At 36.9% G+C, this 26,290-nt stretch overlaps 1 protein-coding gene across 3 annotated transcripts in view; it reads left to right on the top strand.

Annotated features, from left to right (window-relative positions):
• Nucleotides 1-26,290, top strand: part of LOC306879639 (inositol polyphosphate-4-phosphatase type I A-like) — a gene marked incomplete at its 5' end in the record, with an annotated part of 67,930 nt that overhangs the window by 26,688 nt on the left and 14,952 nt on the right. Inside the window, 11 exons of one of the 3 annotated variants that reach the window (XM_079432767.1) lie at nucleotides 1,530-1,716; nucleotides 1,843-2,058; nucleotides 3,723-3,864; nucleotides 5,015-5,047; nucleotides 7,192-7,364; nucleotides 9,074-9,197; nucleotides 9,393-9,660; nucleotides 9,824-9,921; nucleotides 10,113-10,225; nucleotides 11,294-11,448; nucleotides 17,873-19,239. In XM_079432767.1, the coding sequence (XP_079288893.1) occupies nucleotides 1,530-1,716; nucleotides 1,843-2,058; nucleotides 3,723-3,864; nucleotides 5,015-5,047; nucleotides 7,192-7,364; nucleotides 9,074-9,197; nucleotides 9,393-9,660; nucleotides 9,824-9,921; nucleotides 10,113-10,225; nucleotides 11,294-11,448; nucleotides 17,873-18,005 (1,642 nt within the window). In that variant the 3' untranslated portion in view covers nucleotides 18,006-19,239. Of the gene's footprint in view, nucleotides 1-1,529; nucleotides 1,717-1,842; nucleotides 2,059-3,722; nucleotides 3,865-5,014; nucleotides 5,048-7,191; nucleotides 7,365-9,073; nucleotides 9,198-9,392; nucleotides 9,661-9,823; nucleotides 9,922-10,112; nucleotides 10,226-11,293; nucleotides 11,449-17,872; nucleotides 20,909-22,160; nucleotides 22,245-25,427; nucleotides 25,473-26,290 lie in introns of those variants that run through there. The other 2 variants (XM_079432768.1, XM_079432769.1) reach the window with 2 other exon arrangements.

Genomic DNA, 26,290 nt, shown 5'->3' with positions numbered 1-26,290 from the left:
TTGTATTTATAACTGTACTATACTTTTTGCCTGTTAATAATGTAGAATGTATGTTCTACTTTCAAAATCATTGCTCTCATTAGTGTTTGTCACCTTCTGGCCTGGGCTGCTTTTGGTTATGTGTTGGTTTGCTAGTGTTATATCAGTAGCAGTTTCCCTTTTAAGATACACTCTTAATTTATTTTTCATACGTTTTAATTGCATTTTTGCTTTCTAATCAGCATTTATGAGGAAGAATGGTGAGTTAGTTTGAACTTTTTGTTTGTTTGTTTGTTTTTTGTGCTATTTACTGCATGACAAATCTGATTTAAAACCTAGTGAGCTGCAGCATTATAACCAGAGCTCATCTAATGCATTTTGGGGTTGCCTTCAATTTGGAGGCAACATAATTAGATTGCCTATGTTCTGAAACAGGCTTTGAGCCGGATGAGCTACACTGCCTCACTATGTTTTGAAACAGAACGATATTCATTATTCTGTGATTCCATCATCCCTTTTCTGTAGTCGCTACAAAAGAGTAATAGGAGTCTGTGTGTTTGAATAAAAAGTCATATAATTGTCTTTTGTTGAGCACACACATATATATATCTGTGCTTCCTGTTTAATCTTTTTTTGGTCATTTATAACCTCAAGTTGATTGTTACATTTCTATGCTGTTGTACTGCAATAACTGGGGGAATCTCATCTGGGTTGTACAGTATTTAGTTCCCAAAACAAAAGAGTATATATTATTATGCATAAAGACAATTATGCACATATTGTAGGGTCATTTAAATTTCTTTTTTGTTTTTGTTTTTTTGCAATGTGACACAATTTTCATAAATTAAACAAGTTTCTCATTCATTTTAATTTTGAAAAATCTCATTCTCAACCTAAATTAAACCATTATATTTAATTAGCAACTCTTTATTTTACAATTTAAATGATAAACTATTTTACGATTTTAAATAATCTCTAGCAGTCAGTTAATAATAATCAATAATTAAAATGAGTTATTACAGTTATTTTTGACAAGTTTTCTGCAGTGACTATCTCAGAAAAAAAAAAAAAAACAGGACTAAAATGAATGGACCTTAAAAATAGACATAATTTTTTTTCATGCAAAATGCAGTGTCTTGCATATCACATTTAAGCAGAGGTGAAATATGACCTGGTTCTTTACAGGTTCACTCAGCCATATGTGTTTCCTGAAATTCACAGAAGATGTACAAGCACACTCCACTGCACATTTGTATTGTATAGAAGCACTTAGTGAAACAGATATGCCATTTTAAAGGACTGATGGCACAATTCACCTGCAGCACAAATGACCCCGTTAGTTCATACCTGAGCACCTTGTTCTCTTTGCTCTGAAAATTCAAGATTGAGGACCTGAAGTGTTTGGTGCTTGTCGAAGTCACTGGAGCATCACTGTCTGAATGAAATGCACAATCATTATCTGTCTGTTGTTGTACACTAATATAGTGAAGTGCATGTGCGTTTATTGCTTGTATGGTGTTTGAGTAACCAAGCTTTCTCTGGTCTAGCAGCAGTGCTCTGTCCAGCTCCCAGTCCATCGTCTTCATCCCTCAGGATATTGTCCGTGCCAAAGAGATCATCTCCCATATCAACACACTCAAGACTCAGGTCAGCTACTACTCCGAGCGCCTGTCTCGTGCCGCTAAAGAACGCTCTGCTAACGGCATGGAGAGAACCCTCGCCATCCTTGCGGATAAGGTGGGTGTCAGAGTTCTTTAAATCCATTTGATGATACAAATTAACACATTTAATTTTTCATAACTTGGACCCAGTGTGGTCTGATGCTGACATTTACATAACCCCTTTTTTCACTCTCACTTTCAGACACGGCAGCTGGTGATGGTGTGTGACTGTAAACTGCTGGCGTCTGCAGTGCAGGCCCTGAACGCAGCTAGACCCGAATACATTGCCTCTAAAAACTCACCCTCTGCTGACTCAGAGCAGGTGGTACTGAGGAATGATCAGGACACACTACTGGCCAAATGGAGCGGCAGGAACAGTCGTTCATCCCTCCAAGTTGATTGGCATGAGGAAGAGTGGGTAAGAAAGCTTTAGAGGCCTGTTAACAACAAATGTATTGTAACTAGTGCTGGGCAACGATTAATCACATCCAAAATAAAAGTGTTTGTGTACATAATATATGTGTGTGTACTGTGTATATTTATTACGTGTATATAAATACAAACACATGCATGTATATATTTAAGAAAAATGTTATGTTTATATATTAAACATTTAAATGTAACATAAATTGAATATAAATATATACTGTATGTGTGGGTCTTTATATATACATAATAAATAAACACAGTACACACACTTATATTATATAAACAAAAAATTATTTTTTGGATGTGATTAATCGTTGCCTAGCACTAATTGTAACATAACCATTTAATGTAAACTATAAAATATCCTTTAAATGAAGTGTAAAATATTTACAGACAATTTACAGTTTCTAGATGTGGAGCAGTTTGGATATATGAATTAAAATCTTTTGTAATCTGATGTGTTCAGATCTATTATTAATCTTGACACTTTTTGAAGTCAAAGTTTTTGAAAGAAGTCTCTTATGCTTACCAAGCATTTATTTGCTCAAACATACAGTAAAAATAGTCATATTGTGAATGTGAAATATTATTACTATTGTAAATAACTATTTTATATTTTAGTATATTAAAGTGCAATTAATTCCTGTGATGGCAAAGCTGAATTTTCATCAGCCATTACCAGTCTTCAGTGTCACATGATCCTTCAGACATCATTCTAATATGCTGATTTGGTGTGGAAGAAATATTTCTTATTACTATCAATGTTGAAAACTGTTGTACTGCTAAATATTTTGTGGATAGCATGTTAATTTTTTTCAGGATTCTTTAATGAATAAATCATTCAAAATTAATATTATTTAAAATGTCTCTTTTTTTTTTTTTTTTTTTTTTTTCTTCTTTCTTTTGTGACAATGTAAAAGTTTTACTGTCACGTTTGATCAGTTTATCAATTTGATCAGGTTTTGGTTTGGATTCAGGTTTCATTTGATCAGGTTTGCTCAGTATTTTATTTTTTTAAACCCAGATGAAGAAAATTGAAACACCGAAAAAGAAAACTCCCCAAAAATCCCCAAATTAACTATTTTTCCTAAAACGATAAACATTATTATTATTATTATTATTATTATTATTATTATTATTATTTAAAGGGGTGGTTTTTTTTTTTCTAGGCGTGACTGTTTATGGGGTGCAGTCTAACAAGTGTTAACAAGTGTTAATGTTTTTAAAACGCATTATTTTTCACATTTACCTTTATTCCACACCGCTCTGTTCCCTTCTCTGATAAACTCGCTGATGATTTCCTGCTTTTATGAAGCCCCTCCCTCAGAAATACGCGATTTATTAGGTGCCCCAGTGTGTTGTGATTAGTTAAACCGCCTTTCACTGTCTTACACATAAAACATAGCAAATACACAACTTTTACCATTTAACAATATAAATAAAAGCCTAAATTAAATCATATAAAGTGATTGTGTCTCTTCAGAAGACCTGGATTAAACCGCTCGATTCAGATGGATTACTTTTTACTGTTATGAATTTTTTGAAGTGTTAATTTTGGGGGACAGATATCTCTGAATGAATGCATCATTTTGTTTTCATGCATGTTTTTGTGCCCAAAATTTGCACTTTGTACAAACAGTTTCTTTGTCACAGGAAAAGGTGTGGGGGAATGTTGACAAAAGTCTGGAGTGTATCATCCAGCGAGTGGACAAACTGCTGCAGAGGGATCGTTTGCACAGCAGTAGCAGTGAGGATATGTTCCAGACTGATCAGCAAAGTGGCCCCAGTAAGAAAGGTAATGGGAAAACAAAAGCCTTCTGGATCAACCCTGTCTGCATGGAGGAGCCTTCCTCGGTCCCTGAACCGCAACAACAGTCACCTTCACCATCATCACCTTCATCTTCACCACCCGATCTGAACCCTGCATGCCCTGTTAATGCAGAAATGTGTGCCTGTAGGTGCCTTTCACTTTCTTATTCACACCTTCTCTCTCTCTCTCTGTTATATTTTTAAGAACAGCATCGGGTTTAGTTGGCAGAATCTCTTCTCTTTCTGCACTCTGCTTCACATTCCCTGCTGCTTGTCCATTGTGTTTCTATAGTGGTACTGACACTAACAAATGTACATACTCATCATCTCTTCTTTCCTTTCTAGTTATTACACTTTCAGTCTCTGTTTTCATGAACCCTGTCACCTGTTCATCTTCAAACAGGTTTGCATGCTGCCATAGCAACTAGCATTTATATTACTTTTACTTGACTGGTTGTGGCTTGAAATTCTTCTCCCATTGTTTCTAATCCACTTCATCTGTATTTTTTACCTAGGTATCTGTTATGCATCATTGTGTATGTTGTCTGATTTGAGTCTAGTAGTATGTGCATATTTGTTTACTTTTTGCCAAAACAAAGCAATATGAATGTATGGAAAAGCTGACTGAATCCAAGTGAATTCCACAGTTTATGATAATGAATGTGTGTTGACTCTGTGTGACTCTCTGTTGATGTGCCATGTCTCTGGAACATGTTTCTGGAACATTCTGTTGTTTGACCCAGCATATTTGCCTACTGTGAACATGTGACCGGGTGCTCTCATTTGATTGGCTGGCTGGCTAACAGGCTCACAGGCTGTCTGTCTGGTGCTGGCTGTCTGTGCCAGTTATTCACTTGGCAGTGCCAGCATACTGTGATTTACAGTAGCCTTTTCCATTATATAATGACTATGAAATCATTAGCTTGCCAGGCAGCTGTGAATATTGTATACTTACATATTGTATCTAGGCAAACCTATGCAGCATTCCACTTTGCATTTGAGTGAAAAAAACAGTAGTTGTTCTGTTTTAAAGTTGCTGTTGTCATACATTGCGTTCAATGTCTATGTGAGCTGCGTGCGCTATGCTAGTTGCACTCGCTAAGTTAACTGTTGCATGTTGCACCTCCATCCTCTAGATGGCAGCAGCAGTGGAGAGGAGAGTTACCCAGGTAGGAGCCCCTTCCCCTCCCTTAAGCTTTTGTGCTTTTGCTGAATTAGTGTTCACTTTTATGTCACATCTGTTGTTGTTGTTCATCCTTGTTAATGGTGTTACTTGTAAACTTGTCATTGATACTGTTTTCTGAACTCTGTCCGCCCACGTTTACTTTTAAAGTTCCTGTGAATTTGCTTGTTACCCCCAATGTGTTAAAATATTTTATTTAAACAGGATATCAGGGCACGACATATCAAAGAGTTTGTCCCTTTTTTAAATGGCCAGTAGCATTTAAAAAATGCTTAAAATATATACTGAAAAGAACATGTACATTTAGTTATTTAGCAGACGCTTTTATCCAAAGCGACTTACAAATGAGGACAATAGAAGCAATCAATGCCAACAAAAGAGCAACAACATGCAAGTGTTATGACAAGTCTCATTTAGCCAAACGCAGTAACGTTACACGTAGTATACATTTATATGCTATACTAAAAATGTAATTCACTCTTACGGGAAGCATATTATTATTATTATTATTATTATTATTATTATAGTGGTATTTATCATTTCTGGGGCAAACAGACTTTCCAGTTCTAGAAATTTAATTGGAAAAAAAAATTTGTATCACCTTTTTAAGTCTGCATTCCTGAAAAAGATGGATTGTAAACTTTATGGGAATATATCTCCTAAAATTATTTTTTGTCAATGTTTACTATTAAACTAGTATAGAGATGACCTTTTAAAGGGTTCGTTCATACAAACATCAAAATATAGCCATGAGTTACTCATCCTTATGTCGTTCCAATCCCATAAGACTTTCATTCATCTTCAAAACATAAATGAAAATCGTTTAAATTTTAGGCTTTTATTCACATGTAAACACTGATTAATGCACGTACATAGAGCACATCTAATATGGTCATCGGAAGCTCAAACCTCACTGGTTCTTCAAACTTGTGCTCGCGTGACTTCGTTGGTTCTCGCACATCACGCAAGCAGATTCGAGTTTTAGTTGACTATTTGTTGAACAAACTGCTCCATTTATATGGGTTACTTTAACAATGTCTTTAATGAACTTTGAATAATAATAATAATAATAATTCATTACATTTATATAGCGCTTTTCTGCTTCTCTAAGCACTCAAAGCGCTCTACATTGTGAGAGGTGGTGTCTCCTCGTCCACCACCAGTGTGCAGCATCCACCTGGATGATGCGACGGCAGCCATAGTGCGCCAGAACGCCCACCAGCTTACTGGTGGAGAGGAGACAGAGTGATGAAGCCAATCAGTGTAAGGGGATGATTAGGAGGCCATGATGGTCAGAGACCAATGGGAAATTTGGCCAGGATGCCGAGGTCACACCTCTACTCTTTTCGAAAGACATCCTGGGATTTTTAATGACCACAGAGAGTCAGGACCTCGGTTTAACGTCTCATCCGAAAGATGGTGCTTTTTGACAGTATAGTGTCCCCGTCACTATACTGGGGCGTTAGGACCCACACAGACCGAAGGGTGAGCACCACCTGCTGGCCTCACTAACACCTCTTCCAACAGCAACCTAGTTTTCCCAGGAGGTCTCCCATCCAGGTACTGACCAGGCTCAACCCTGCTTAGCTTCAGTGGGCAACCAGTCTTGGGCTACAGGGTGATATGGCTGTGGCAATGAATGAAGTTTAATGGAATGGACTTTCAGTGAAAGGACAGAAATCTTTCAGGTTTCATTTAATAATATCTGCGTTTGTACTGCAAAGATAAATGGAAGTCTAATAATGCGACATGAGGGTGAATAAATTATAATAACAGACTCAAGGTCCTTGCACAGTCCGAAATTTTTGTATGCATTTTTTCGTATTCGTCATCCTTCCCTATCAAAATACTTGCTACGGATGTAAAAACACCGAAAATTGAACCTGATCCAAATTTATGACAGACCGAAAGTTTCGGAGGCAGTGTGTAAATGTGATTGACACAACATGAAGTCGTATTTATTTTTTAGCGTGCGAAGATTTCGGACGGAAAATTTCTGACCTTAAAAGCAACAAACCTCACATTTTGATTTCATGGGGTCTTTAAAGTGAAACATGAGAATTTAAAGAAACATGTAAATATGTGATGTTTAATAAAGATATTAACAGCAGATTTTTTTGTGTGTGTCAGGTGAGTGGAGTGAGGCTCTGTATCCCCTCTTGACGACCCTAATGGAGTGTGTGGCCATGATGAGCGACAAAGCCAAGAAGTCAATGGTTTTCTTGCTCATGCAAGACAGCGCACCCACCATTGCAATGGACCTCACCCTGCAGTACCGCCGAGACGTGGTCTTCTGCCAGACAGTTAGTTCTCAAACACACACATTAGTGAACACCTCCATAACCTTAAAGGAACACTCCACTTTTTTTGGAAATAGGCTCATTTTGCAACTCCCCAAGAGTTAAACAGTTGAGTTTTACCGTTTTCGAATCCATTCAGCCGATCTCTGGAAAAGTAATCCCCAGCTAGGTAACTAGTTATTATATAGCTGGGGAGTACTTTCAGGCGCTGCGTAATATCATTGCGCCTGCTGCACCCATGGAACGGCAGCAAAGTTCCTTGATTATTACGCTGGAATGAGAGTATAGTTCCTAGCCATATCGGCCTAGAAAATCGCAACTTTTCATTTTCCGTCAGTCTTAGTGCATGATGTAACTACAGAAGAGTCAAGTTTTAAATAGGAAAAATATTGAAACTCTTTGGTCATTTTTGAGCGAGATGCTAATGGTCTAATCCGATTCAATGATCTATGCTAAGCTAAGCTAAAAGTGCTACCGCCAGACCCGGAGAGTGGCTGAATGGATTCAAAAACAGTAAAACTCAACTGATTAACTCTTGGGGAGTTGGAAAATGAGCCTATTTCCAAAAAAAAAGTGGAGTGTTCCTTTTAAAGAATTAGTTCACCCTTAAAAATCATTTACTCGACCTAAGTGAGTGAGTGAGTGAAGTGACATTCAGCCAAGTATGGTGACCCATACTCGGAATTCGTGCTCTGCATTTAACCCATCCAACGTGCACACACACAGCAGTGAACACACACACACCGTGAACACACACCCGGAGCAGTGGGCAGCCATTTATGCTGCGGCGCCCGGAGAGCAGTTGGGGGTTCGGTGCCTTGCTCAAGGGCACCTCAGTCGTGGTATTGAGGGTGGAGAGAGCGCTGGACATTCACTCCCCCCACCTACAATTCCTGCCGGCCGGAGACTCGAACCCGCAACCTTCGGATTACAAGTCCGACTCTCTAACCATTAGGCCACGACTTGCCACGACAGACCTCATGTCTTTCCAAACCTGGAAGACTTTGGTTCATCTTCAAAACACAAATGAAGATATTTTTAATAAAACTTGAGAGATGTCTGTCACTGAAACGAAAGCCAATTCAAAAAGACTAAAAATAAATTGATATGAATCGAGCTGTTTAATTCAGGTCTTCTGAAAAGAAGCAATTGTTTTATATGATGAACAGATTTAATCTAGGCTTTACTTACATCTAAAAACATTAAGCACATCACAGAGCACATCAAATACGGTAAACAGCAGCTCAACCACACTTGCTTGACACACAAGAACAAACCTCATTAGCAAGCAAGTTTGAGCTTCTTTTTTACCATATTTCTCATGCTCAGTGTATGCGCACTAATCAATGCTTATGGAAAAAAGAATAAATTAAATCTTTTCATCATATAAAGTGATAATGTCTTTTGAGAAGACTGATTAAACTGATTGACACTTGATTGATATGGATTTCTTTGACAATGTTTTTATGAACTTTTCATAGTGTCAAAGTTTTGGATGAATGTACTTCCATTGGAGGGACAGAAATCACAGTTTCATTAAAAATATATTTTGTGTTTCAAAGATTCACAAAAGCCTTACGGGTTTGGAACAACATGAGTAGTTGGGTTCGAAAAGATGTTTTTGGGTGAACTGTTCCTATACACCTGTTTTTGTCATTCTATGACAACTGTCTTCTTGCTCTGTATTTTTCTGTCTTTTTGCCTCTCTTAAGCTCACAGCACTAATTTGTGGCTTCATCATCAAACTGAGAAACTGTCTCCGTGACGACGGTTTCCTGAGACAGCTTTACACCATCGGTCTGCTCGCTCAGTTCGAGTGCTTATTAAGTACTTATGGTAAACACACACTTACACACATACTACAGTATGCTTATACTTTGAACTTGGACACACAGTGACCACTGAATCACGTGTGTTATATAAACCCATTTAGAGCACAATTCTTATTCACTATTTCTATGTGAGTGAAGTGCTCTGTTTTGAAATGCGTTACACTGGCTAAAGTGGTTTTGTTGTGTGTATGTTTCACAGGAGAGGAGTTAGCCATGTTAGAGGACATGAACATAGGAATAATGGATCTTCGGAATGTGACGTTCAAGGTGACACAGGCCATCTCTACCTCTTCCCCCGACATGCTGCCAGTTATCACCGGAAATCGAGATGGGTTCAATGTTCGCATCCCGCTCCCGGGAAGCATGTTTGATGCGTTGCCAAGGGAGATCCAGAGCGGCATGCTGCTGCGGGTACAGCCGGTGCTGTTCAACGTGGGCATCAACGAGCAGCAAACGCTCGCCGAGAAGTGAGTCCTGATTATGTAAAACACTCCTCAAGAGTGCTTGCATAACATCAACAAATAACATTATATCATAATTATTTGATTTATCTGATCTCTTTTTCAGTTTGTCACACTTATTTTCAAATTGAAGAAATCTAAAGGGAAAATCAAAATGTTTGTGTCGTAGGTTTGGAGACACGTCGCTTCAGGAGCTCATTAATGTGGAGAGCCTAGCACGTCTTAGCTCTTACTACCAGCAGTTCAAAGAGGTTTTACCTGACGACTGTAAGTCAAGTCACCTTTATTTATATGCTTTTAACAATGTAAATTGTGTCAAAGCAACTGCACAATATCAAAAAAGGAAAATAGTGTGTGTAAGTCAAAACTCTTCTTTTATGTTTTTTTCCTCTCTGCATAACGGAAAATTAATTTGAGTTATACAAGTCACTCTGGTTATAATTTTCTGTCTCTCTCAGGTCTTCCTCACTCTCGTAGTCAGACGTGTCTCCCGGAGCTGTTGCGGTTCCTTGGTCAAAATGTTCATGCTAGGAAAAATAAAAATGTAGACATCTTGTGGCAAGCTGCAGAGGTAACAGTTCTTCTACTTCTAAATTATATTCAAATAATTGCTCAAACACATTTGGCATTGTTTTCATTTAAAACTATTCTCATTTAAAAAAAAACAAAGAAAAACTTCATCACCCATAGTTTTCATGGCCGAAATAGAGTAAAATCCATGCTTGAGTGCAAAAACCTCTCATTTGGTTCATCTCATTTGTACTGACACCTCTGAAAATAGAAATATTAAATGTTTATGTTGTGAGGTGTCCTTTTTCAATCCATTTTAATCACAGCAGTTCTATTTATCACTAAATTATTGCATAGTTATGCATAGAGAAAAAAAGAAACTGCAAGCCTATGTAAAACCCTGAAAAAACAATCTTCGTTACTGATAATCCAATAGAAGTCATTATTTTACGAAATGTAATTTGCATTGATGAATTTTGTTGCAGTCTTATGCACATACAGTAGCTATAATGCTTGTTCGGGTATATTCAGTAATTTTGCATGTGTAGTTTTAATTAAGCTGCTTTGGGTTTTTGTGGAGTCGAGCTACAGTGTTTAAGAATACACATCGCACATGACCTCTGTCTTTCAAAATAAGCGCACAACATTGAGGCCAGTTGTAGTCTGATAATTATGACTTCCGTCGGTTTACATGACATTTTTAAAAAACAAGTTAAGCTAAAATCTAAGATGTGATACTAAGTGTGAACATAGAATCAAAACAAAAGCACACACATCCCTGAAAAAACACAAAAATATAATAACAGGCTATCACATAGGTGACTTTCTGAGCACACAGGCTCTTAATCAGACTCCTTATCAGAAATATACTAAGTGTAAAATAATTCAGTGGTTTTAAACCAAAGGGGCCTTCACAAAACTTCCAAGGGGCCCACAAAAGGAGACTTAAATTGTTTAATTAAAAATTCTAAAATCATAAAATATTAGGAGACCGGATACAGAGGATACATGCATCTGAAGGCCTTTAAGTGGTTCTAGTGCCATTTCAAAAGATACTTGAATGCTGAACTGGAGTAAGTGTGAATATGCGGTAGGCTGTAACACACAATATTTGTGCCCATTCACTCAGATTTGTCGGCGACTAAATGGAGTACGTTTTACCAGCTGTAAAAGTGCCAAGGACCGCACTGCTATGTCAGTGACTTTGGAGCAGTGTCTGATCCTGCAGCACGAGCATGGCATGGCCCCGCAGGTCTTCACCCAGGCCCTCGACTGCATGCGCAGGTAAGAGTCCTGAACAACTGCCTGCACTTGATTTCATAAGCATTGCACGCTTTGGGGATGTGCCTCTTTTTCTCTTTTCTTCCTTTCTCTGTCTCTCTGAAGGATCCCCTCAAGTGCATCATCCCTCATTGCTTGTGGCTTCTTGGTGTTTTCAGTAATACTTTTCTGTCTTTATTGCTCTGTGGCTTATGTGGCCTAATATGTTCATTACTTTTATATTTACTCACTTGTTTAGGGTGTTTGTTCATTCCCACTCCACCCTTCCATCTTTCATCCCTTCTCTCCACGCTCTACGAGAGGCGTAAACACAAATAAATTGCTCCTGTAGAGTGTGAGGAAACCGCTGAAACTTTGAATCTGCTGATTTGTTTGGCTGTGTGCTTGCCAGATGTTCTGTGCTTATAAATAAGGGTATGAAATTGTCAGTTTTGTCACATAATTGTCTCCTCTTGTCTCCTGTGCAATCTAAGGACAGATCTAAACAAACATGTAGTTACATTTGTACAGAAAACTGTTTATCTGTCCTGTTGAAGCTGATGAAAGAGACAAGATGAGTACAGGAAGGTTTTGTTGCTGTTTTATAGTCTCAGTAAATACTCAATGGTAATACTTTACAATAAGGTTTAATTCATTTAGATTTGGTAATGCATTGGGTGTCACGAACTAGCAATGCACAGTTTACAGCATATATTCTTCTAAATAATGTTAAATTCTACATACACCACTTTGGTTAGTAAGATTTCATTTTTTTTTTAAAGAAATTATGACTTATTATGCAAGGACACATTCAGTTGATTAAAAATGACAGTAAAGACATTTATGATGTAAAAGGTCACATGGTCTCTACAAAAATATCAATCAGCACAATTCAACACTGTAAATAATAATAAATCACTAAATCAGAATATCCGAATGATTTCTAAAGGATAATTTGACTCTAAAGACTGGAGTAATGGATGCTGAAAATTTCTCTTTGCCATCACAGCAGTACATTTCATTTTAAAATATATTTATTAAAGTTGTAATAAAATTTCACAATATTGCTGTATTACTGTGTTTGTTCACATAAATGCAACCTTGGTGAGAATAAGAGACTATAAAATACAATAAAAAAGTGTTACTGGCCCCAGACATTTGAATGATAGTCTATACCTTATACATTTTGATTTGTATACATTTGATAAAAGTATTCAAGCAAAGTAAAGAATATTGAATTTATACATGGAAAACCTAAAAAAAAAAAAAAAAAAAAAAAACTATTCTTACCTAAAATAAATGCAGTAAAAAAAATGTCTTCATTGTTAGTTCAATATCTAATTCATTAGCCAAGGTCAATAAATTGGATGTTAAGGTAAAGTTTTACCCACAATGCACTGTGCATGACCTGCTGCTGTCCCCTGTGTGCGTATGAGTCTGAGTGGATTTAAATGAATAATCTCAAAGAAAGCCAGCAGACTATCTGTACCTAAAAATGTACTCTCCTTCATAAGCCTGGATTCAAAACCGATGGATGCTGAGACTACTGTACACAAGATTGTTTTTATGTTCGCAGTTGGTTTGTTATGATGGCTCTGTTGGCCTGTTGCATGCTAGGAGGAGGCAGCACGCTTGATTTGCATGGCAGCAGCAGCTCTACATGCGCCCCCTTCTGTCCAACATGGAGAACCCATCTCTTTAACTTTCTTTACTTTAAACGGCAGAGATGCAGAACATCACTCTTATTTTTCTCTTTCTTTATTCTCTCTCCTTCCCTTCTCTGTGTCTGAATTTCTTTTCCTAATTCACATTGTCTGTTTTATGTCTTTTGGATTTACTTTTGTTTGCATCCACATTTGACGGATGGATTCGACTTGGCACCTTTTCATCGTGTCTACAATTAATTTTTCATTACATTTTTACTTTACATTCATGTTGGAACCCCTCCAATGGTCACGTCGCCACATCCTGTGCATGTCGCCCCGTTCTGTTTGTTCTCTCTGGCCCTTGCTGCCGCTTCCCCGTCCCTCCGTCCCTGCCCCTCTCTGCAGCATTGGGACCAGGGAGGGGGTAACTCAGAAGAACCTGAGCGGCTTATTGCCTGTACGTGACTTCAGGCTGGACCCCAGTCTGCTCTACTCTCTGCCCCTTCTGGCCCTGAGCCCAAACCTGCTCATCGTCTGGGTCTTCCTCAGCATAGCCTACCTGCTGGCCAAACTCCGCTGCAGCTGAGCCTGAGACCCTCTTTTCCATTTTTCTTTCTCTTTCCCTCGCTCCAGCTATCTCAGCTCTTCCTTTCTCTGTTTTTCTGTTTCTTTCTCCTCTGAGTGAGAAGCTATGTGCAGACAATGCTGAATTATTTCTGGTTGAATCAGCTCTTCTCTCTAACAGCCAATCTAAAGGTCTCGGTGTTCATTTCTGCCTTACTCCTCTCTCTCTCTCTCTTAAGTAATCATGGATGAGAAAAGTTTGTACAATAATTTGTGACATATAGCAAATATTCTGATTATTTTAGAGGGTTCATTGAAAATAGACATTCATATATATTTAAGATTTAACATTGAATTTATTTATTCAATACTAATTATTCTTATAAAATTGAACTGTTTTATTTGTGTTATTATAACAAACTATTTTTAGGCACATGCACAATTGTGCTAGTTTTCAATTCAATATGTAGAGTGCATTAGTTGCCGCACACTTTTTCAGCGGCTTTTGTTCCGGAAGTTTTTTTTTTTTTGTTTTTTTCACACTTTTTTTTTTCCCATAGGGATTTTCAAAAAAGTGTTTGTTAAAATATAAGCCATGTAACAAGCCAAGCAGCTACAAGGTGAATCACAACATCTGAAAAAATGTAATCGAAATTGGACAAAAGACAAAGGTACAAAACTGTACTTAACAGTTTTAGTGAGGGAAAAGAACTACAATCCCATGAAGCATTGCAAATGACAATCAAATTAAAAACAATGGAGGAAGAATAGAAACTACTAATTTAAAGTTGATTAATTATATCTGTAGAAACTATTTAAAGGGTTACTCCACCCCAAAAAGGCATTTCTTGGCCTTGACAGTGGTATTTACTTGACAGTCACAAGCCTCCCGGTTTTCATCCAAAATATATTGAATTATGTTCCGAAGACGAACGAAGCTTTCACGGGTTTGGAACGACATGGGGGGGTAAGTGATTAATGACAAAATTTTCATTTTGGGGTGGAGTAACCCTTTAAGTTTATTTTGACAGCATAGCAAATCAATTACATCATTTGCAATGCTTTATGGGATTGGGTGTTCCCCCACAAACTTGTTCGAATTGTCTGTACAGAATCATGACTTCAAAAGTATATACCATTCAATCTCAACTCGCTGTACTTCTGTCTTCAAAGGTTTATAAGTCATCTTTAAAAATGAATTTCCCTATGGAGAAAATGAACAGATTTTTACTTCCAGAGCCCGACTGTTGCACTCTATAATGAGATATTGTTATTCTGTAACGGTATCATGGAATTTTCCAGTGATTTTTTTTTTGTTTTTTTGTGGTAGATTTTGTTGCGTCTTCCATGCGTTTCTATCTAAATGCAAAGATAAGGCCTGGCCAAAGCTAATCTCAACTATCATCGCACTTGCTTTAAAAATATATTGCACTTTAGGGTATTAAGTGTGTCCATGTCTTCCCATGTTTGGCTGGAAGAACACCTGTTGCTCTTTTACCAAGACTGGTCTGTTTGCAGCCTTTCCAATGAGCCCATTAAATTTGGAATAGAAATAAGATTGTATTTTCAGTCAGGGAAATCTAAATATGCACTTGAGAATTGATTTTCATCAAGATTTTGTTTAACGTCTTTAAGGACGTTTTCACTGTCAGCTGACAGGAGGTACATGGTATGTTGTGTAAAGGAATGTTCTCGTCTCTCAATTTGTAAAAACAAACAACCAATATTTACATTAATGCACTAAAGTCTAACATTGAAATACACAATTTTGAAAAAAACATGTATAGCTTCCATTGTAAGTGTTTCTTTTCTCAAATTGAGACATAAATGACATGCTAGATGGTGTAAGCTAAATTTTTGTTTCAAATCTGGAACGGTCTCTTAAGATGTATCTGTTTAGATGGCAATAGCATCCACGTGTTGCTTTAAGTAAAGACACTTAGACACAGTAATGATGAATAGAATGTATGTTGTTTTACCAAAACTAATCACTTTGTTTCCTAATTGTGACATGCAGGCTGCAAATCAGATTTTTTTCCCTTCTTTGTGTAAATATATATTTTATATGTAAAAGTTTACCATGAGAGAATTTTACAGAACTCAGTTTAATTGTGCTTCCATTTGTGCCAAATTAGAAATGGCCTCTGTGCTTTGTAAAATTTGTCTGGCCCCACGCCACGGCCAGTACATCTGCTGTTTACAAGTTAGCACTGCTTGAGCTTACATGCTCTAAAGAGCTGCCCATTGCAAGAACTTTATATATTAAAAATAACCTTCACCAGGCTACAGAAAAGTGTGCATTTCATCTGACCTACTAAGGAAATTGACTGTCCCAAAATATCTCCATTTGAGATGCTGAAGGGCTTCCTTTATAATGATGTTGTGGCTCTGTGAGTCTATTTTTGCTTTGTTTTCTTTGAGATAACTTCCAGATTTTTCCCTGTTTGTTTTAAATCACGTTTGATAATGTTTTGAGCTGTTTTCTGAGTATGATTATGTCTTATACAGTTAAGTTGGAGAAAGGTTTTGGTTTCATAGGTTAGACAGGGCCCGTCTAAGATACTGCCGAAGGTTTGGCTGAATATCATTGGTAGGTTTTAACGAATAGAATTTAAGGATAGGTCTCAGTTTAGTTTTGGTCGTTTTAAAGTTTGTTCATTGGTTTTAGGTAGGGCTGCATGATTTATAAAATTGTTGATTATTTCCCATGATATTGTAATATCAATTATGAATTTAATTGATAAAATTACAAAAAATATGACTGATTCACACAACGTGTTTGTGAATGGTTACAATGTTCAACCGAATATATATATATTGCATTCTAAATGGAATGCTGTTCTAGATGTTTTACTTAATTAATCTTGGCAGCCATAATAAATTTTGGATCAATTTTGCTGCCATAGTTTAGGAGATAGGTTGTAGATTTGAATTGATGCACTGTTGTTGAATGTTTTGGGAAATAAATAAGTATCTTGGTTATGAAATAGTTTTGTGGACTCGTTAGGTTTGCTTGAATAATGAATGTGCTCAGAGCCGGCTCTTTTGTTTTTATTGAGCTTTCATTCTCTGAGAATCATCCTAATATATGCAGAGTTGTTTTTATGCTTCTTACAACATTTGGAAATTGTTAGATATTTCAATATTTTTTAAACCGTATTTGAAAAATATAACTTTTTACTCAAATATCACAAATAAATTCCTTAGCTCTACCTCATTTTATTAAAGCATGTGAATTGAGCATCATGCTCTTTTAGTTGCAAACTAAAAATGTCTCTGGCAAGTAACCATTTTGATTTCCGAATTCACTAGAATAAAAATGGGAATTCTGTGATCATTTACCTTTTGTATGTTTCTTTCTGTAGTGGAATTTAAAAGGAGATATTTAGTAGAGTTTTCAAGCTGCTCTTTTCAGTGAAGATTTTTCAATGAATAATATCTTAAATATCATTCTGTTCATCACTCAAGTCATATAGACTACTTTTATTATAGCGCTTTTTTTTCAGAGCTTTATATCCTCGATTCACTTTCACTGTATTAAGCAGCATGAACATACTTTAGAATTTCTCCTTTTGTGCTCCTTGGCAGACAGTCAGTCATATGGCTACGGAACAACATGAGAAGGACGCATTGCACTGATGTTTCATTTCTAATTGGTCAGTTTGGCAGACAAAGGCCTACAACTGAGTTAATCGTACCAAACCATGCTAATTGATATCATTTACATTTGACTCACTAAAGAAGTTTATACGAATTGCTTTTATTGTTATTATGAGTATTACTAAGATATTTATGTCTAAGCACATTTTTGAAAGAAAATGTTTGTATAAAATATTAAGTGCAGTTGTAAAGTTTTTGGAATCCCAATAAGAGGGACATGTGCAATAGTTGGCCTGATCAAATGTAATTATTTGCCATACCCTAATACACAACCGATGTAGCCTGCTGATCATAAAGATTTATTTTCATTTGTCAAATTTGCTTCAGAGCATTAACTGCCTGTGTGCTACCTAAAAAACATTAGCATTTTCAACTTATGTTATTGTGACGTGGTTTGTTTGTTTATTCGCTTTCGCCACCCTCATTCTGTGTTCACCCATAATACTCATGCTCATAACACTGCTGAGATGTCTGCTGCCATCTTTTGTGGCTGTGCTGATTTTTCTAAACATGGCTTCATGTTCTGTTTGTTTTCTACTTGTTTTCACACACTCAATCCCGCCCCTTTCCCCTACCAGTGAAGGCTGCCGCCGTGAGAATACCATGAAGAACGTTGGATGTCGCAAGTATGCCTTTAACTGTCTGCAGCTGAAGGCCTTTCCTAAACATTACAGACCTCCCGATGGCACTTTCGGAAAAGTGGATACTTGACGAGATGACTTTTTTTTTTTTTTTTTTTAGCTATAATACAGTAGGATCATTAATTATGAGCCTTCAAGCTAAGCTACAGTAAATACGCTCTGTATTTCAATTTGCACTGATAGTTATTGAACATTTACATTTCAAGTGTGAGTTTGAAGTGAAAATGTCGACTGCATTGATTTGTATTAGTAGCAAAAGACCGCATACCTGATCAGTTCTCTTTCATTAGCTCAGTATCATCACACATATACATACACGTAATGCTGTATTATGGCTCTCTGTAGTGCACAATGAAGGGTTTAGTCATTTTCGTTATATATATTGGAATCCTGGCCCTTTATAATGCATAGAGAGTTTAGACATTTATGCTGTATTTCATGTTGTATTCTTGACTATCAATAGCAAACTGTAGTGTGTTTAGTTTAAGCAACACCTACTGCAGCATTACAGTAATCAGTGTGATGGCTTAGAGTTGTCACATGTCTCTTCTTGCCTTGTTTGTTCCTCACGTGTGTGTACATTGAGGCTCCACCATTTTCAAGTGTAATTTCCCGTTCTCCCATAGACCAGCAGAAGAACTGTTGGGAAACAAACCAGGCCTTTTTTAGGTTAGCATTGTGTGTTTTATTCATTTTTTTAAACCTCATACATTCAGACTGATCATGCGTGGTCCATCCTCTCAGTTGCTTTAACTCAGAGGTTGTCCTTTATGAAAACAATGTCCTCTTCAAGTAAAAAGAATGCACTTCTGGCATGTTTCTTCTATGGACCAGCGAAGAAAACGTTGATGTGAGATCAGTGTATCACTGTGTTCAGCTGGCAGCAACAACTCGTAGATGATGCTGTCATTTTGTGCTGTACTCGTTTTAATAAGAGGTACATTCAGAAATGGAATATGGATACATGGAGACGGTGCAGTACAGTGCTAAGCACTTGTGAAATTGACTGTGAAATGTGAATCTGTTACAGTTGTGAAAATTATTTGTTACAAGTTATTTTGTCGGGCTTATAATTTATTGTTTTTGACACTGATGTTGTTTCAATTATTGTATGTTTATACACTGTTATTTAAGAGAGATATGCTCACAGATTTTTGGATTGATCTTGATTTGTATTTATTTATTTTTATGGTAATGACCTTGTATCTTTTATGATGCCCTCTTAGATATATTATGTCTGTCTAGAACAGAGTTCTGCTGTATTAAAATGCTGTCATCAATATCTGATGCCATTAAAGAGAGAATATGACATCTGTTGCGTACTTCTTATTATGATAAAGCATATCTATTTCTGTCTCTGTGCATGTTGGGATCTAAAACATCTACTGTAATGCAATGTATTACTTTTTTAAACAACAATTTACATGTTGGTTTAAAAACTATTTTAGAATGGCCTTCAATAGAGAAAGATGCTTTATGCTCATAATGGTACCAACTACTGCTACTACTAATTTAGAGTACTTAGTATTTTTTGAAAGGCCATATTTAGGGAAACCTGATTTCCGGCTTCTGCCAGCAAAAGGTGGACACCAGACAATCCCTGATCCCAGGATGATTGTCCAAAAATGGTATCTCATCATTGCTCCCCTGATGAGTTTCTGCTGCCCTCTTGTGTTCAGTAGACACCACATCAGACAGAGATACAACCATTTTATCAAACCATTGACATATATTTTCAAAGAAGGTATTTGAATATTGTACTTGTAGCTTCATTCAATAATAAACACGTCACATTAGAGAAGAAAATGGATGATTATGGAAGTAATAAACTTACAAATGTCACTGCTGTGACCTGTACAAAACAATCTCGAGGAGTGTTGCACACTTACTGTACATCAAAATGCTGGAACCAATTAGAAAAGCAGAAAAACTGTCATTACCAATATACTGATGACTATCCTGAGGACAAAAGAAAAAGAAAAAACGTTCAAATGTTAATGTAATAAAATTCACAAAAGACAAGTTTCCTTTAGTAATATGTTAGACTTGTATTGAAAAGGTAAAATAAATTCCTTCTGTGATATAAAACAGCATACTTTGATAATAATGTTCTGCAGAAAAAAAGTCAGGCCTTGCTTACTGGATATTGAACAGAGCAGAGACAAGGTTGTTGGGCTATATAAAGAGAGGAAAACTCATGAAAAACTTGCCTGCAGGTAGATTCAAATGTCCAGTATACCAAAAGCCAGTTTTGTTTTCTCCAATATAGATGGTCCATAATATAACAAAAACAAAAAAAGCTACACATCTACAATGTATGGTTTTACAAGCTTTAAATCAAACCCAATTAATTTAATTTTCAATCCAAAATTAAATGTTAATCAACCATTAAATGTTCTTTTGTACATTTTTATTCTTCGTATTTCTAGTAAACATGTTGAAGAATCACGCAGGATAAAGATATATGTTCACTTTTCTACCATTTCAAGTGCACGAATGTTGAGCAGGCTTTTCTTATTGCACCCATTAAAACCGGCTCTAAACGGCTTACACAAGCAATCAAGAAAGCTTAGGGCAAAATATGCATTTGATTTGTGATCGTCTGTTACAATGCATCACATTGTTTGACATAATAGGAATTATAAGCTTGTTCATGCAAGAGCGCCACTGTGTGGAGAAAAGGTGGTGGCGCAGTGCTGTGGTGCGCGCGCACCTGACACCTGTCACACTGACGAGTTTGTGGCTCCTCTGATGCACGAGAGCAGAGCGGATCTTCACGAGCGCGGGGAAACACACACACACACACACACACCACCGAAGCTGGATCAAGCCGTCAGAAACCCTCCAAACTTCCACTGGGCCGGGCCAGCAGGCCAGCAACCCCCGATCTGGACCGATGTGCTGGCCGAGATGTCTCGACACATTTATATTAGGAATAAGATCGGCGAGGGAATCCAAGCGCCTATATTTCAGGTGACCATGTTCAGATTTGAGATAAGACATCATTTTTACTTTATTGTATTATTTCTTATTTTATTAACTTTATATAACTAAACACCGATAGCTATTATGATATTTACTAGCCTAAATGAATATAACCGTTTTAGTTGGTGTTTGCTTGGTATTCTCAGTAAAACTGTTTTGAATGATGAAGTACATACTTTGAAGTACATTGTTTTCAGTGGTTTCAGCAATTTTGTTGTTTGTATGGGGGTGTCAAGGGCACTTCAATGAATTAAAACGCAGAGACTTTTACTAATGTGAACTTTATCAAATCACATGAAATATTTGAAGCAGAAATAACTAGCTAGCAGTATTATTTGAGCATATAGAGAATTCTTATGTCTTGACACCAACAATGAAGGAAACTCACCTAGCTCACCTGACTACATAAAAAACAACCCTAATGCAGTGAAATGAGCACACTGACCCACTTTTTGGTGGCCCTATTAAACAAACTTTAAAAAGAACAAGCTCTCTGACTATCCTCAACACTACTATAGAGCTCTAGAGATGCCTAGAAATAGAAACAAATCAGACCTGGCTAATTAATGTGTCCCTGCAGTGACTATTTTTTGTCAATCCACCCCCATCTCTCTATTTCTCTCATGCTGTCTTATTATTCTCCTTCTCTTGCTCTTTCAAACTTCCTGTTGTTTGTACAGCTGTATTCTTTTTCTTCCCAGGGGTAAAGAAGGGTTAATATCTGTATGTGTGACCTCAAGCTGAATGATCGTTCTATGCTTTTTCCACTTCTAGTGTTATATCAGTCCATTAATAAACTGATTGATGCAAGTGGCTCTCATTACCGAATGAACTTCCCTCATTAATGGTCACTAATGCACTGTGCACAGTTTTATCTGCTGGCATCCTCCCTCCTATCACCCACATTTGGATAAGTTCCATGTTTCTACACAATGTACACAATATTTTACCTATTTCTGATTGATTTGTGCAACATTCAGTCTATATTTCTGTCTAAAAATATTATGTATTGTAAGTGTTTTATAACATTGATGGGATCTCAGCAGGCAAATTAAGTAATATTTGGCTATTAAATTCAATACTGATTCTGCTGCTTATTCTGATCTATTCATTTCCAATATCAAAAATATGATTCCATGTAACACTTTTGCTAATTGTATATTCTTAAAAGTAAAGGGTTGAGAAATGGTCAACTGTCTGAAGCAATTCATTCATGATTTCATCATTGCTCCCTCTACAGGTGAACAGGGGAACATATTCAAGGCGTAGTCGACTGAAGAGGTCTGATGGCAGCACCACCTCCACCAGTTTTATCCTGAGACAGGTAAAGAAATGGCCCATTTCTGAAAGTGATCAAGCCCGGTTCTCAGAGTCCATCTGGATCAACTAAAAATTGATTCACCTGTGATAACATGAATTAACAATTGGGGAAGTCGTGGCCTAGTGGTTAGAGATTCAGACTCGTAATCCAAAGGTTGTGGGTTCGAGTCGCAGGCCGGTAGGGATTGTAGGTGGGGGGAGTGAACGTCCAGCGCTCTCTCCACCCTCAATACCACGACTGAGGTGCCCTTGAGCAAGGCACCGAACCCCCAACTGCTCCCCGGGCGCCGCAGCATAAAAATGGCTGCCCACTGCTCCAGGTGTGTGTTCACGGTGTGTGTGTTCACTACTGTGTGTGTGCACTTTGGATGGGATAAATGCAGAGCACAGAGCACGAATTCCAAGTATGGGTCACCATACTTGGCCGTATGTCACGTCACTTTTTTTCACTTTCACTTAACAATGAACAGATGTATTTTTATTAACTAACAAAGATTTATATATACTGTAACATATCTGTTGCTTATTGTTAAGATAATTCCTTAAGTAATTCTAACTAATGGATCGTTATTGTAAAATGTTAGAATAATTTCAAACTATAATCTGTTGTTAACCTTTTCATTATTTTACACATGCGCACGCACATGTGTATATATATATATATGTATGTATACAGTATATGTGTGTGTGTGTGTGTATATATATATATATATATATATATATATATATATATATATATATATATATATATACACACACACAGAGAGAGAGAGAGAGGTTGGATTTAAACAAGTTAGAAAGTATGTTAATAAAAGTGGAAATTAAACATAAATTATATTTATTATAATTCATTATATATCAATATATATATAATTTATTTATTGTATATATTTGTTTATATATTTATACTATTTACAAAAACATACCAAATTTTAACATGACATGAATAAAATTTTAACAAGATTTAAAATAGTGAGAACGTATATTCAAAGTGTCTGAATAATTTTTGGTCCCACTGTATGAAGAATTTTTGGGTATAATATGTCACAGTTTACTTTATTTTGCTATCCTCACTATAGTGTCCTGCGCCCACTAGTGCTGTCAAACGATTAATCGCGATTAATCGCATCCAAAAATAAAAGTTTTTGTTTACATAATATATATGTGTGTGTATTGTGTATATTTATTATGTACAGTTGAAGTCAAAAGTTTACATACACCTTTCAGAATCTGCTATCCTTCAGGTCCCACTAATTCTTTGGTTTTCCAGCATTTTTGTGTATTTGAACCCTTTCCAACAATGACCGTATGATTTTGAAATTCACCTTTCCACACTGAGGACAACTGAGGGACTCATATTCAACTATTACAAAAGGTTCAAACTCTCACTGATGCTCCAGAAGGAAAAGCCATGCATTAAGATCTGTGAAAACTTGTAGGTGTGAAAACTTTTGAACAGAATGAAGATGAGTACATTTTTCTTGTTTTGCCTAAATATTATATTTTTTTCATTTGTTACTGCCCTTCAGAAGCTACAGAAGATACTTACATGTTTTCCAGAAGACAAATTAAGTTAAATTTACCTTGATCTTCAAATTCAAAAAGTTTTCACTCCCCGGCTAGTAATGCATGGCTTTTCCTTCTGGAGCATCAGTGAGCGTTTGAAATTTCTGTAATAGTTGCATATGAGTCCCTCAGTTGTCCTCAGTGTGGAAAGATGAATCTCAAAATCAAACAGTCATTGTTGGAAAGGGTTCAAATACACAAAAATGCTGGAATTTGTGGGACCTGAAGGATTTTTCTGAAGAACAGCAGGCAGTTTAACTGTTCAGGACAAACAAGGGACTCATGAACGACTATCACTAAACAAAAAAAAAACACAGCTTTGGATCGTTCAGGTAACAACACAGTATTAAGAATCAAGTGTATGTAAACTTTTGAACGGGGTCATTTTTATAAATTCAACTATTTTATCTTGTGGACTATATGTAAACATCTTTTATGTGAAATATCTTATTCAGGTCAGTACTAAATAAACAATAACATGCATTTTGTATGATCCCTCTTATTTTGGTAAAATAATTAACATTTTGTAGATTCTGAAAGGTGTATGTAAAGTTTTGACTTCAACTGTATATATAAATACCCACACATACAGCATATATTTTGAAAATGTTTACATGTATATATTTATATTCATATAATTTATAACATAAATTATTTAATATATAAACATAACATTTTTCTTAAATATATACATGCATGTGTGTGTATTTATATATACATTATAAATATACACAGTACACACATTATGTAAACAAACGTTTTTTATTTGCAAAATATTTGTTTTTATTTATTCATGTTATGTTCAAATTTGGTTAGATTATTAAAATATATATGTTTGTAAAGAAAAAAAATACCATGTTTTTGATGGGAAAAATAAAACGAAGCATTTAATCAGCGAAGAAAATAAAGAAAAGATCATCACTGCAAAATAAAGGGGAACTGGAGAAAAAACCTGACTGTACATTCGAATGAAATGACAGACGGAAAGAGAATGAAAGAGGCAGAGGGAGGCTCTCTCTCTCTCATCAGCGCTCACAGTCAAGGAGAACGAACGTCAGCAGCAGCTCTGACTGGAAGGCTGCTCGGCCAATCAGCACGCAGCTGGTCAACTGTGTCATCAGCCTGAGATTGAGGAAGGGTTCTCTCTCTCTTTCTCTCTAACCCTCTCTCTCTCTCTCTGATGCGGGGAGCAGCGCCGTGCCGTGTGTGTGTGAGCGTGTTGCTGAGAGATGATGAAACATCCGCGTCAGTGAGCCGTTGGGAAGCTTCTCCCTGCCTGAGGATGTGAGAGAATTGGAGGCTGAACGAGGGATCCACTCCATCCTGCAGGCCGAGCCGTCTGCACAGGCCTGCTTTCCCTCTTTCTCTCTCTCTCCATCCACTCTTCTCGTGAGGCTTCTCTCACCCTTTTTTCCCTTCTTGTTCTTCCTCTGTGGAGCAAGGGGATCGTCATCCCCCCCCCCCCCCCCCCCATCGATTCTTTTTTTTTTTGTGGTGGTGGCTCCCTCCTTCTCTTCCTCCTCCTCCTCCTCCCCCTCTCTCTCCATCACCACCACCACCACCTCCTCCTCTCTTTTTTTCTCTATTCTTCAAGAAGACCTCTTTTGAATAGCAAACCTCCATGTATGACAATTTGTACCTGCATGGATTTGAAGACTCGGAGGCGGTGAGTTATTTATCTCACGATCAGAATTGGCTATGGCTATATTTAGTGTTTTCCCACTGTGTGTGCGTGTGTGTGCGTGTGTGTGCGTGCTAAACACTGGCTCAGCTGTGCTGCACATACAGGGCCTGCGAGACTCAGTGTACCATGATTTTCTAAGATGCAGCCCACCGATCTCCGTGGGTGTACTATTGGGAGATGCTCATCAGAGGCTTGTGTGTGTATGTCTTTCAGTATGTGTTGTTAATAGCACACATTCCCATTGAAAAGTGACTCCTATTCCCATACGGTGCGTTTAAAGAACGCTACAGCAGAAAAAAAAAGCACGTCTCTCATTCATTTTTCAGTTTTTTTTCAGGATTATAATACGTGGCTTTCTGTTCTTTGTAGGACCTACCTGATCTCTTTAAGGTTGAATTTGTTTAGGGTGTTATCATATAGGTGAAATTGTAAAGCTTCATTTACTGTGTGGCTGCTAAAGGGGCAGAGCCGTTTCTTGCTGATGTGTAGAATGTAATGAGTCACATGGCTTAGGTGCCCCACTTGAATGCCTCAAACTGAAATCGAGCCAGAAGTCTGGAAAAGCTATCAGGGATTGTGTGTGTATAAGTTGGAGGCCCTTAGAACCCACTGTAATTCTCATCAGATGTGTTCATTTCGATGTTCTATATGTACAGAGACCATTTATTTAATATACACATCATAATCCATAATCAGGTTCCTGTGCTTTTTAGGATGAACATATGGTATATCATGTTGTTTGTATATTTAATCAGTATTAGCATATACATTTTTAAGTAGGGCACATAAAATCATTTAAA

Source organism: Barbus barbus, assembly GCF_936440315.1.
Source record: "Barbus barbus genome assembly, chromosome: 13".
NCBI classification, from domain to species: domain Eukaryota; kingdom Metazoa; phylum Chordata; class Actinopteri; order Cypriniformes; family Cyprinidae; genus Barbus; species Barbus barbus.
Note: the sequence above shows the minus strand (reverse complement) of the source record. Positions and strands in the feature narration are given on the sequence as shown.